Below are 12,746 nucleotides of genomic sequence, written 5' to 3' on the forward strand. Positions count from 1 at the left end.
TTTTCAAGAAGTTGTCAACTATAAAAATGAAGCTCCAGTTTTGTTTCGTATATTTTGAAATTTTCAAACAAATCGAAAAAGTGTGAGCTAGATTTTCAGACAGTCAAAAATTGTAATTTTGACCAAAATTACGAAATTTCGACTTGTCTTCAGGAAAATTGGCATATCTCCCTAGGACTCAATTTTTCAAAAAAGGTGTTAACTACAAAAATGAAGCTCTATTTTTGTTCATTGTACATTGAAATTTTCAGACAAATGGGAAGAATATGAAATATTTTTGTAGTGATTTCAAAACTCAACAATTTCTAATACAAATAAGCAAATTTCCAAGAGCCGCATCTCCCTTCATAGTTGCCCAATTTTTGTAGTTCCAATTCAAACCAAACAACAAAGACTATAAAGACTACGAACTACGAACTACACACTACTGTAATTCTTCAGGTCGCACCCAAACGATTCGAATCCACGTGGAAGACGTCGATGAGCCGCCGAGTTTTGTGAATTCTCCACTTCCGATGCTGGCAGTTGTACCGTTGAATCCAACAATCGGAAGAATCATTTATCAATTTGTGGCCCGGGATGAGAATGGAGACGGAGATTCAAATGTACAGTATAAGGAGATTGATGTCATTCGTTAGTTTCTTTTTATATTCCAGGAAATTCCCAAAAAAATATACTTAAAATTTAAAAAAAAAACGTTTTTTTAATCCTGAAATCTCTAGAAATCTGAAAGTCTGAAATTCTGAAAGTTGAAAAAAATAAGAAATCCAGAAACCTCAAAACCCCATCTTTTCTCCAAAATCGATTCCGAAATTTGCGAAAATTAGGAAGATTGATTTTGAGATTCCCGAGAATTCAGAAAATTTGAAAATTTGAAAGTTCCGAAAATCGAATCTTCAGAAAATTCGACTCAACGTTTAGGCCATGATTTTTTGGAATTTTTCATTTTATTGAATTTATAGAATTTTTTGATTTTTTGAATTTTTGATTTTTTGAAAAAAAAAAATTTTCATGACCTACTTTTTTTTCTAGGTCATAACCTAATTTTTTCTAGGTCATGAAATTTTTTTTTTTTTCTAGGTCATGAAATGTTTTTTTTTTTTCTAGGTCATTTTTTTTTTCTAGGTCATGAAATGTTTTTTTTTTTCTAGGTCATTTTCTAGGTCATTTTTTTTCTAGGTCATTTTTTTTCTAGGTCATGAAATTTTTTTTTTCAAAGTTTCGAATTTCAGCAGCCGGTTCCTTCTCAGTGGACTCGAAATCAGGCGTCGTTCGAACGGGATGGAGTAAATATGAGAAGGGAGAAACCTACCGTATCTCAATTCAAGCCATTGATATGACACCATCTGATAACTCCACGTCACAGTTATCAGAAGTGGCGATTTTGGAAATTCTGGCTGATGAACGACCTCCACAATTCGCGAAACAAGAATATGAAGTAGCGGTTTCCGAGGATATTTTGGTGGATTATAGGTTAGCAACTCCAAAATTTGAGATTCTGAAAATTAAAAAAATCTTAGAATCCTAACATTTCAAAAATCCGAAATTTTTGAAAATTCTCAAAAATCTGAAATTACATATTTTCTTTCTTCAAGACGCTTTTAGAACTCAGCCCTGGAACTCCTTAGAGCCTTAGAACTCTTTCTGGATCTCTCAAAATTCTTCACAGAACCTTCTAGAATCATATTTTTAGAACACCCTAAATCCTGTAATAAAAGGGCTCGCTGACTTTTAACTTTGACCTAATTTATCTCAGTTCCTGTTGAAGATATAAAATAGGTGTCAACTGATAAAATGTTTATCATGATATCAGCAACATTTTATCAGTTTTCCACTTTTTGATATCTCTTATAAGAACCGAGATAATTGAGCTCAAACTTGACAGTGTGGAGACCACACTACAAAATTTTTTAAGCCTCAGTAAAAACTTAATAGCGCTATAACTCGGCTAGTTTTAGAGCTATTAGAGTCGTTTTTGGCTAAAAATGCTGGAAATTTCAATGGCTACAAACTACAAAACCCTTCTTTGTACTTCCCAAATCTTTCAGTGTCGTCGACGTCAAAGCTCAATCATTCCGATCAATCGAAGACGGACGATCAAAAGGACCCATAACATACTCACTGGAATCAGGAGATTCCTCTTCTTCAAATGAAATGAAATCGTTTCGAATCGATCCATCAACAGGAATCGTTCATTTGACGAAAGAATTGGATTACGACGATCCAGCACTTCCAAAGAGTCATCAATTCAAAGTCACCGCCAGAGAAGACAATCGGGAGAGCCACGTGGCATTGAGAATTCGAATTGAAGACGTCAACGATAATGTTCCAATGTTCACACGTCCTCTGTATACAGCACAAGTTCGAGAGGATATTCCCTTGAATCAGACTATTTTGAAAGGTTTGTTTCTTTTAAAACATTTACAAAAGTGCTACAAATGATTTCAATGTTTCTGAAAATTCGTTCAAAAATGGCGATTTTTGGCCGTCTGAAAATTTAGCTCAAATTTTTTGGATTTGCCCCTGAATCTTGCTGAGTTTACTAAACAAAACTAGAACTACATTTTCCTAGTTGACAACTTTTTTGGACAATCAAGTCCTGGGAAGATATACCAATTTTTCAGAAGCAAGCCATCATTTTGAATTTTTAGGCAAAATAAGGCATTTTTTGGCTAGTTGAAAATCTAGCTTAAACTTTTTAGTTTTGCTAGAAACTTTGTGAATATACTAAACAAGGGTAGAGCTTCATTTTTGTAGTTGACAACTTTTCTGAATAATTAGATCCTGAGGAGATATGGCCACGTGGAAATGTCTATCTTTAGGCGCCCACCTTCGCAAAGGAGATGGGCGCGGGCGCCAAGAGGGCGCCGCCCACCAAGAGGGTTGGCGCCACGGAAGGATGCTTCCACGAAGCATATCTTCCCAGGACTTAATTTCTCATAAAGTCTTTTACTACCAAAATGAAGCTCTAGTTTTGTTTAGTATACTCTGAAAATTTTAGCAAAATCCAATAAGGTTTAGCTAGATTTTACGATAACCAAAAAACCTCATTTTCGACCTAATTTGAAAATTTTTGCCTTGGTGAATCTCAAGCTTTTGGAACGGCATATAATTCGGAGGGTGCAACAATTCGGGGGTACAAAGGGGTACAACGTGATTCGGGGGTACAAAATACCGGGAAAAAGGCTTAGTTTGTACCCCCGATTTGTTGGTTTCGTACCCCTAAATCATGTTGTACCCCCTTGTACCCCCCGAATTATTTGCCTTTTGGAACTTTATAATTTTAGAATAGACAAACTACGCTTTCAACTATGAACTATAAAAACTGCAAACTACAAATTAGATCCAAAAATGGCTGAACGGATGTTTGAATGACGGAACTTTGCAAAATTCAAAGACTACAACTTTTTCAGTTACTGCTATCGATAAAGATTCTGGAGAAAACGCGCGTATCACCTATTCGCTGGACAATCAGAATTTCTCAATAAACGAAAATGGAGAGATTGTGCAAAAATCCGTCTGGATGCAGATCAATACAACGAGAGACATTTCGTTTATCGATTCAATGTGACCGCCCGTGATCATGGAACAAATCAGCTGAGCAATACGGCAATGGTACACATTCGGACAGAGAATACCAACGATGAAAGTGCCGTATTCCTGCCAACGAGTCATTACACAGCGTTTGTGGCCGAGGATGCTCAAGGAGGAACACCTGTTATACAGATACAGGTATGCGTAGTTTGTAGTTTGTAGTCTAAAAAATTTCCAACATTTTGAGACAAAAATGAGAGTTGTAGGATGATTTTGAGTCGAGTTATGAGCAATTTAGAAAAACATTGAAAATTTTATAAACTAAAATTTTTTGGTTTTTTTTTCAATTGAAATATTTTTAAAAGATTTTTTATGATTTTTGGAAACAAATATTTGTAGTTTGTAGTCTAGAAAATTTCCAACATTTTGAGACATAAATAAGGATTCTAGGATTGTTTTGAGTTGAGTTATGGATACCAGTAAATTTACGCCCCTCCGGGGTTGAACCTCATGGGCTCCGCTTACAGTACCCGTAATCTCATGAAGAGGTTTCGACACTTTTATTCAGGGAATACTTTTTCGGGGTTTAGAAGCTTTAAAGGTGGGGGGACAGGAGATTTTACGGGGGATTTTTGGGGCCAGAGTATGCATTCTACCGTAACGGTGTACAACGCTTAATGTCACTCTGCGTACAGCTGTCGTCCTCGCCTTTATGTTTGCAATCGGGCGTGCGCTTTCTCTTTGCCCGCGTGGCTCAGTCGGTAGCGGCGCCGCACCCTCAATCATCGCCCTCACAAGTTCAACTCCTCGAGGGGCATATTTAAACGGAATTTCGAGAACATTATTTTTTTCATGTCCCCCCACCTTTAAAGGGTCACGTAAAGCGTTTTTATTTTTCAAGCTTTTCAAAAGCTGACATCCTTACATGGGGACCAACAGACGCGTGTAGCGTTTCATATATTTTGTCTAATGATAAACTGTGTATCAAAACATCACCAATATTTTATCAGTTAATCAGTTTTTGATATCTTTCAGAATAACCGTGAAAATTGAGCTCAAAGTTGGCGGTACAGGTAAGCGTCTATTAGAACAGGTCTCACAATAACCTGTCAATTATGTGCCCGCTAATCCGACATATGAACCCCTTCAAAACTCGCCTCGACAAGTTCAACTCCTCGAGGCGCATATTTAAACGAAATTTCTACAACATTATTTTTCTCATGTCCCCCCACCTTTAAGAAATTGAGATATTCATAGTTTCACAATGTGTGGGCTTTCTTCTCCCTCTCCCTCTCTCCCCTCCTACCTCGTCCTCCGCGCCCTCCACCCTTCACTGCGGTGAAACCTAAGGAACGTCTCCAGAAGACTTCCAAAACGGAATCTCGAAAAACGGAAAGTTCGGACATCAACTAATAAAAATGTCTGATTCGCCTGCGCAGGTTTCAGCTCAATCGGTAAACTTTGAATGGGTGACCAGGCACGCGACATACATCCTTACATGCGGAATTTGGAGAATGTTATTAGTAATGATAAAGATTTCTCCAAATTTACCATAACTCGCCCCAAAATCATCATACCAACCTCATTTTTATACCAAAACTTCTCAAATTTCTTGTAGTTTGTAGTTTCTATATTCCCAAACTTTCAGGCCCGTGACGCGGACCGTGACGAAGTCACCTACTCATTCATGGACAAGAATCAGCGATCAACTCAAACAATGAATCTATTCACAATCGATCAACACACAGGACTGGTTAAATTGAGGCATGGAGTGACTCCAATAGATTTGGCAGAAGCTGAAAATCCTATAAATTTGACTGTAATCGTGGAGGACGATGGATCTTGCTGTGTGTATCCATCCAAAACTCATGCTTCCTATGCGACATTGCTCATTGGGATTGAGGATGTGAATAATAATAAACCAGAGTTTCCAGGTACGTTATTTGTCTTTCAATTAAGATTTTGAGCTTGAAATTCTATTCATTTTCGTACAAATTCCAGAAAAATCGGTTCAAAATTTAGATTTTTATAGTGCAAAATCGATTGGAAATTAGGAAAAAGCGTATATACTTTGTTCAAAGCTAATTATCTTAGCTTCTAAAAAAGATTTTAACAAAAAGGAAATCACAAAACTGTTTAAAATGAAATTTTACACATTTTATTAGTTGATAACTGTTTTGTATCTTTTTTAGTAATTGAGATAATTAGCGTTAAACCTGCTTAAGATAATTATCTCTCACTAGAAATCTCGCTTCTTAATTTAGAACCCACGGAAATATTGCTCAAACTTTTCTGATTTTTTTGAAAGTTTCAGAAAATACAAAACAAAACTAGAGCTTTATTTTTGTAGTTGACACTTTTTTTCGAAAATCGAGTCCCAGGAAGATATACCTATTTTCCTAATTAAGTCAAAAAATCTGAGGTTTTGTTCAAAATGACTTTTTTGGCTCTCTGAAAATTTTACTCAAACTTTTTGAATTGGCTTGAAACTTTGTGAGCATACTAAACAAAACAAGAGCTTCATTTTTGTAGTTGATAACTTTTTAAAATGAAGTTCTAGGGAAATATGCTAATTTTTCCAAAATGAGTCGAATTTTTACAATTTTCGCAAAAATCGACCGCTTTTTTGACTGTCTGAAAACCTAGGTAAAGTTTTTTGGATTTGTCTGAAAATCTGGAAATATACAGAACAAAACTGGAGCTTCATTTTTGTAGTTGACACTTTCTTCTGAAAATCGAGTCCTAGGGAGATATGCCACGTGGAAGCGGCCGTCTTTCTGGTAACGCGGGCGCCAAACGTGGGGTCGGGGGGAGCCTTGAGCTGGTGGGCGCCTGCGCAAGAAGGGTACTTCTACGTGGCATATCTCCCCAGGACTTGATTTTTGGAAAAAGTTGTCAACTACAAAAATGAAGCCCTAGTTTTGTTTAATATACTCTGACATTTTCAGCCAAATTTGACTAGTTTGAAATACTTTTGTAGACGCTTGAATCATTTTTGAAACACTATAGCTTTCTGTGTAGCTAGCAAACTGATTCCAAAGAAGTTTGTACGGTGAAATATGGAATGTTTTGGAAAATAAAATTACAGACTGCGCCCGATACTCAGAGATTGCGAAAATCATGGAAGGAACCTATAAATCGGACCCACCAACAATAGTAAAAGTGGAAGCAACAGATGATGATTCATCAGCGAATGGAGATATCGTATATTCATTGTATTACACACAATCGGAGAGTCGAAAAGCATTTGTGATAGATAGACATACGGGAGTGTTAACACCATCCCCGCATGTTGTATTCGATCGGGAGACACGACCACGAGAGGATGTTACCGTTAAGGTAGGGCTACAAACTACAAGAATTCTCCTTGAAGAATATTCTGGAAGGTCCAACCTTCTGCATTTTCAAGCAAGCTAGATCCTAACAAGTGAAAAAATCTTAGATTTTGAAATTCTGGAGATTTTGGGATGCTAGAGACCATATCTGCTATAATAAAAACCCACCCAACTTTGAGCTTATATATCTCGGTTACTGTAAGAGATATCAAAAATTAGTAAACTAATAAAATGTTGCTGATATCATGATAAACAATTTATTAGTTGACAATTTTTTGATACCTCTTACAGGAATTAAGATAAATTAGATTGAAGGGAGAGGTGCCCCCCCCCCCCCCTCTTTGCCCCTTACCCCTCGGGAGGTCCGACTACTTTGAGCTCAATTATCTCGGCTCCTATAAAAAATATCAAAAATTAGTAAACTATTAAAATGTTTGTGTTAATTTGATAAAGATTATATCAGTTGACAACTTTTTGATAGCTCTTACAGAAATTGAGATAAATAAACTTAAAGGGACAGCCCCCCCCCCCCTCTCGGGAGGTCCCATTACTTTGAGCTCAATTATCTCGGCTCCTCTAAAAGATATCAAAAATGTGCCAATGGATGAAATGTTTATCATAATATCACCAATAATTTATCAATTGACCGACTTTTTTATCTCAAACAAAAGATAAATTGGCTCAAAGTTAAAAGCTAGATTTTTCCAGGCAACAGATCGAGGTGATCGTCCACTGATTGGATTTTGTCAATTCTCGGTTGAAGTCGTCGACGTGAATGACAATGCTCCACAATTCGAACGTCCATCCTATGAGACTTCTGTCTCTAGATTCGAAGCGATTGGAACATCTGTGATTACTGTGTTTGCGTTCGATAACGATGCAGCACACAATGCAGAGATTTCCTATAAACTGGAAGTGGACACGACAGCAGGTGAGCAATAGTGAACTACAAACTACAAAGCATTTTACACATCTTAGTATAAATATGAGATTTCTAGAATGATTTTGAGCCTAGTTATGGGCAAAATCCATTTTTGTTCGGAATTTTATGAATTTTTTGGAAAAAATTTTTAAAAATTAAAATCTTAGACCAAATTGTTTTGCATGAAAATTTCAAAATATACTGAACAAAACTAGAGCTTCATTTTTGTAGTTGACACCTTTTTTTAAAAATGAAGTTCTAGGAAGATATGCCACGTGGAAGCGTCCTTCCCTCTCCCAGAGCCCTGTGGCAGGTGGGCGGCGCCCACTGGCCGCCTGCACTACCGGAAAGAAGACCACTTCTTCGTGGCATATCTCTACAGGACTTGATTTTTCAGAAAAGTTGTCAACTACAAAAATGAAGCTTATATTTTACTTAGTATATGCTGAAAATTTCAAAAAAATTCAGACAATTTGAATACCTTTTGTAGAAAGGCAAATTTTTCCAGGAGAAGAGCATCAAAACGACATTGAATTTTTCGAATTGGTCAATAGAAGATCCGGAGAAATCACTCTAATTAAGCCAATCCCAATGCGAACCCAAAAATTTGTCTTCAGTGTGATCGCCGATGATAACGGAGTTCCAGAATCCCTAGAATCCACGTCACAAGTGATTCTGAATGTGCTGGATAAACAACAAAAAGCCCCGAAATGGCACAGCTCCCCAGACTGCAAACCGGGGATTACTGTAGCTGAGAATGTGGAAATGAATAAAGTGATACTGAGGTGTCGTGCCACGTCATCTGGAGACAATAAGAAGAGTGACGTCATCTATAAATTGACGGCTTCAGCCGGTGGACATGGAAATTCAAAGGCGGAGTCAAAATTTCGGCAATTTAACAAGTTTGAAAATGGAAATGAATGGGTTGAAGTGGCGATAATGGAGCCATTGGATTATGAGCAGATCAATAATTATACACTGACACTAACGGCTACGGTAGGTGTTTTAGATTTTTGAAAAAAAATTCAAAAAAAATTTTTTTTTTCAAACATTTTTTTTAGTCTTGACCCAATAAATCAATCAATTATCGATTTTTGCAGGACATGACATCACATGTAGCTTCAACGAAGACATTTATAGTGGAAGTGATGGATGTGAATGATGTCGTTCCCCAATTTACAGTGGATTTGTTCACAGGGACCATTGACGAGGAAATGACACCGAATGAGTATTTGGAGAAGTGAGGAATCTGGAAATTAGTGAACTTGATGAAAATCTGAAAATAAAATAAAATTTTTCATAAACCAAACCTAATTTCCAAGAAATTGGTTCACTAGAACCCTAGTTATGTCAGTTTTCAGAGTTAATTACTTTGACCTTAATTATCTCAAGTCCTAATTAAGGTAACTTAAAATATTAAATTGGAAATGTGTGTAAAATTGAGTTTCACACATTTTACTAATCAACAATTTTTTAGTACCTCTTTTAGGAATCGAGATAATTGGGCTCACACTCCCCTGACCTAATTAGCCCTATTTCGTGTCAGGTGACTTTGACCTTAATTATCTCAATTTCTAGCAAAGCTACACAATAGTGATTAATTAATAAAATGTAGGAAATTTAATTTTGCACATTTTTGTCGTTAATAACTTTTTTGGAGGGAAGAGGGGCGGCTGGCAGCGCGCGGGCACATGTGCTCTCTTTAAATCTAATTATCTCTGTAACTGTTCTAGCTAGACAAAAGTGATTAACTGATAAAATGTGTAAAATTAAATGTTGCACATTTAACTAGTTTGTAGTCTTGCAGTATCTCTTTTAGAAACCGAGATAACTCAAGTTAAAGTTGACGCGTTCAGAAAGACGCGATTAATTGTGTCACAGGACTTTGACCTCAATTATCTCAGTTTTTAGCAAAGATACAAAACAGTAATCAACTAATAAAATGTTGAAAATCAAATTTTACACATTTTCCTAGTTGAAAACTTTTTGATAAATTTTATAAGAACCAAGATAATCAAGAATTAAAATTTGAAAATAATACATCTTAATTTTTTGCTGTACCTCATTTTCCAGTACCCTGAAGACGTCAGAATCAAAAATTTTTCTAGAAATTCAAAATTTCATCTTGAATTTCAATAAATTTCCTATAGACTCCTATGAAAATATTAAGAATTGTTCAATTTTTACAAAAGTTATAGACAATTGAAAATCAGAAATTCGAAAATTTGTAGTTTTCGAAAAAAAAAGTTTTGTGGAATTTTTTTTCCGCATTACTGTACCTTTAAAATTCCCAATTTGTTTCAGAATGAATGGAAAGCCAATAGTAACCGTAAAAGCGATTGACACGGATTCCGATGGTCCACAGAATGAAGTACACTATCGAATTGTCGGTGAAGCGAATGGAGAGGAAACCAAACATTTTCGAGTTGATGAATTGACTGGAGAAATATTCCCAAATGAAAAGTTAGTTAATTGATATTGAAAAGGAAAAAATTTCGTATAATTAGGTGAAGATTAGATGAAAATCGGTTCACTATGAAGAAAGTTATAGGGAATTTAAAAGAAAAAAACCCAAAGTTTTTTTTTCCAATTTTCAAACTTTAAAAAAAATATATTAATCTAATTATACTTAATTGACCTAATTAGTCTAAATTGAAATTTTAAAGATTGTTGCTGATCTTTAATTATAACGAAAAATCCCAAAAATTTCAGGTTCGATCGCGAAAAAGTCGACATGTACATTTTGAAAGTTGAAGCTAGCGATCGCTCGATTTCCGCGTTGCCTGGAGCAAATGGACCAAATAAGGGTAAGACTCCAAACTACAAACTACAAAAAACATACAAAAAACCGAAAATTTTGGTCCAGAAATGAGTTTTGTACGATGATTTTGAGTCGAGTTATGGCTCATTATTAATCAATTTTTAGCAGATTTTTGGAGACTACAAAGACTACAAAGACTACAAACTACAATTCCAGATAATGTAAAAGTGCAAATCGTTATCAATGATGTGAATGACAATGCACCATCGTTTGAGGAGTCGAAATATATCGGAAGAGTCAAAGAATCTGAAGGCGAAGGGCATGACGTCATCACAATCAAGGCGCACGACTTGGATAAGCGTAAGTGCGCTCTATTGAGAATTCTTGATGTGTTTTTTAAAATTTTTAATTGGAAATAGCTCAAAATTGCTCAGTTACCCAATGTAAATCTGTTGGTTTTGAAGAAATTTATTAATTTTGAACAACAATTTTTGATTGGCTACAATAGTAGGTCAAAATTTGTCTGAAAATTTCAGAATATACTAAAAAAGACATGTGCTTCAATTTTGTAGTTGACAACTTTTTTGAAAAATTAGGTCCTGAGGAGATATGCTACTTGGAAGCGTCCTTCTCACTTCTATGACGCCACCCCTTTGACAAGTGGGCGGCGCCCACTGGATGGCCGCGCTACCGGAAGGAGGACAACTTCTACGTGGCATATCTCCTTGGGACCTAAGTTTTCGAAAAAGTGGTCAACTAAAATAATGAAGCTCTACATTTGTTTAGTGTACTCTGCAATTTTCAGACAAATTGAAACATTTTGAATGTCTTTTGTAGGCACCTAACAGATGGTGTATCTGGGCGCGCTCATTTTAAGTTTGTCGGTCTAGCAAATGCGCTCTATTGAACACACCAAACAATTATTTCAACAAAAAAATTCAGATTCCAACCTCCGCTACCATCTAATCGGCTCGGGAGGCGGTCGAATCCCATTCGGTGTTCGTACGGATTCTGGAACAATCTTTGTCAAGGAACCATTGGATTTTGAATCCGCAGATCAATATCATTTAATCCTGATTGCCTCTGACGGGAGACACAACGCAACAACAAATGTCTATATACATATAGAAGACGTCAATGATAATGCACCACAATTCGAACAACAAAAATATGCAACTACAGTAATCGAGGAGGATGTGGATGTCCCCAAAGTGTTGTTCAATGTCCGGGCGACAGATGCGGATCAGGATGAGAAGAGCAGTCGAATTGTGTATCGATTGGAGGGTCAGGGAGCGGAGGAAGTGTTCAGAATTGGGAAGTATTCTGGAATGATTGAGCTGGTGAAGCCGTTGGATAGAGATCCGCCCACCGGCGTGCCTAGTTGGAATTTTGTGGTCCAGGCGATTGATGATGATGGCATGGGGCTGGTGGGGTATGCTGATGTACAGGTGGGCGGATTTTTAGGATTTTTAGAGTACTGTGGATATTTTTAGAGTAATTAAAATTTCCAAATTTCCAGGTCAACGTCCGTGACATCAACGATAATTCTCCAATATTTCCGGAACGTCTTTTCGGATTCATTGAGGAGAATCGAGAACCCATTCGTGAGTTTTTCAATTAATTCCAGGAAAATATTTAGAATTCAAAACAAAAATTTTTCAAAGTCACGAAAATCTGAATTTCGTCTGAAAAAAAATCGAGGAAACTTGGAATTTCCAGAATCCTTAAAACCCTCGAATTTCAAAATAAATAATTGTTTCAGATTCCGACGGCGTCTATTTCATGGATGTGCAGGCTCGTGATTTTGATGATCCGACGACGGAAAATGCGAATATTGAATATGGAATTGTTAGGAATAAATTGATCGATGGAGAGCCTGTTTTTCGAATCGATCAGAATACGGGGAAGATTTTCGCAATGGTGAGTCTTTGATTTTGCAAAATTGGTCAAAAATGAGGAACTTTTTGCCTGCTTGAAAACCTAGCTCAAATTTATTCGATTTGTCTGAAAATTTCATTGTTAACTAATCAAAATTAGATTTTCATTTTTGTTGTTGACACCTTTTTCGAAAAATCAAGTCCTGGGGAGATATGCTAATTATTCCAAAATGAGTCTAAAAATTGCAATTTTCATGAGGCATTTTGGGTTGTCTGAAAATCTAGCTCAAACTTTTCCAATTTTTTTGAAATTTTCA

The 12,746-nt window shown here is 36.3% G+C and overlaps 1 protein-coding gene across 1 annotated transcript in view; it reads left to right on the forward strand.

Moving 5' to 3' along the window:
* The window catches only part of Cbr-hmr-1, a gene marked incomplete at both ends in the record, with an annotated part of 57,912 nt that overhangs the window by 9,489 nt on the left and 35,677 nt on the right, over window positions 1–12,746 (forward strand). The window contains 17 exon segments of the mRNA XM_045241511.1: window positions 442–626; window positions 1,220–1,473; window positions 2,049–2,405; window positions 3,398–3,412; window positions 3,432–3,732; window positions 5,183–5,468; window positions 6,623–6,873; window positions 7,578–7,800; window positions 8,300–8,793; window positions 8,892–9,031; window positions 10,096–10,254; window positions 10,504–10,598; window positions 10,769–10,912; window positions 11,157–11,176; window positions 11,443–12,000; window positions 12,072–12,156; window positions 12,315–12,466. Coding sequence (XP_045093620.1) covers window positions 442–626; window positions 1,220–1,473; window positions 2,049–2,405; window positions 3,398–3,412; window positions 3,432–3,732; window positions 5,183–5,468; window positions 6,623–6,873; window positions 7,578–7,800; window positions 8,300–8,793; window positions 8,892–9,031; window positions 10,096–10,254; window positions 10,504–10,598; window positions 10,769–10,912; window positions 11,157–11,176; window positions 11,443–12,000; window positions 12,072–12,156; window positions 12,315–12,466 — 3,719 coding nt within the window.

Source organism: Caenorhabditis briggsae (genome assembly GCF_000004555.2).
Source record: "Caenorhabditis briggsae complete genome, chrI, whole genome shotgun sequence".
NCBI classification, from domain to species: Eukaryota; Metazoa; Nematoda; class Chromadorea; order Rhabditida; family Rhabditidae; genus Caenorhabditis; species Caenorhabditis briggsae.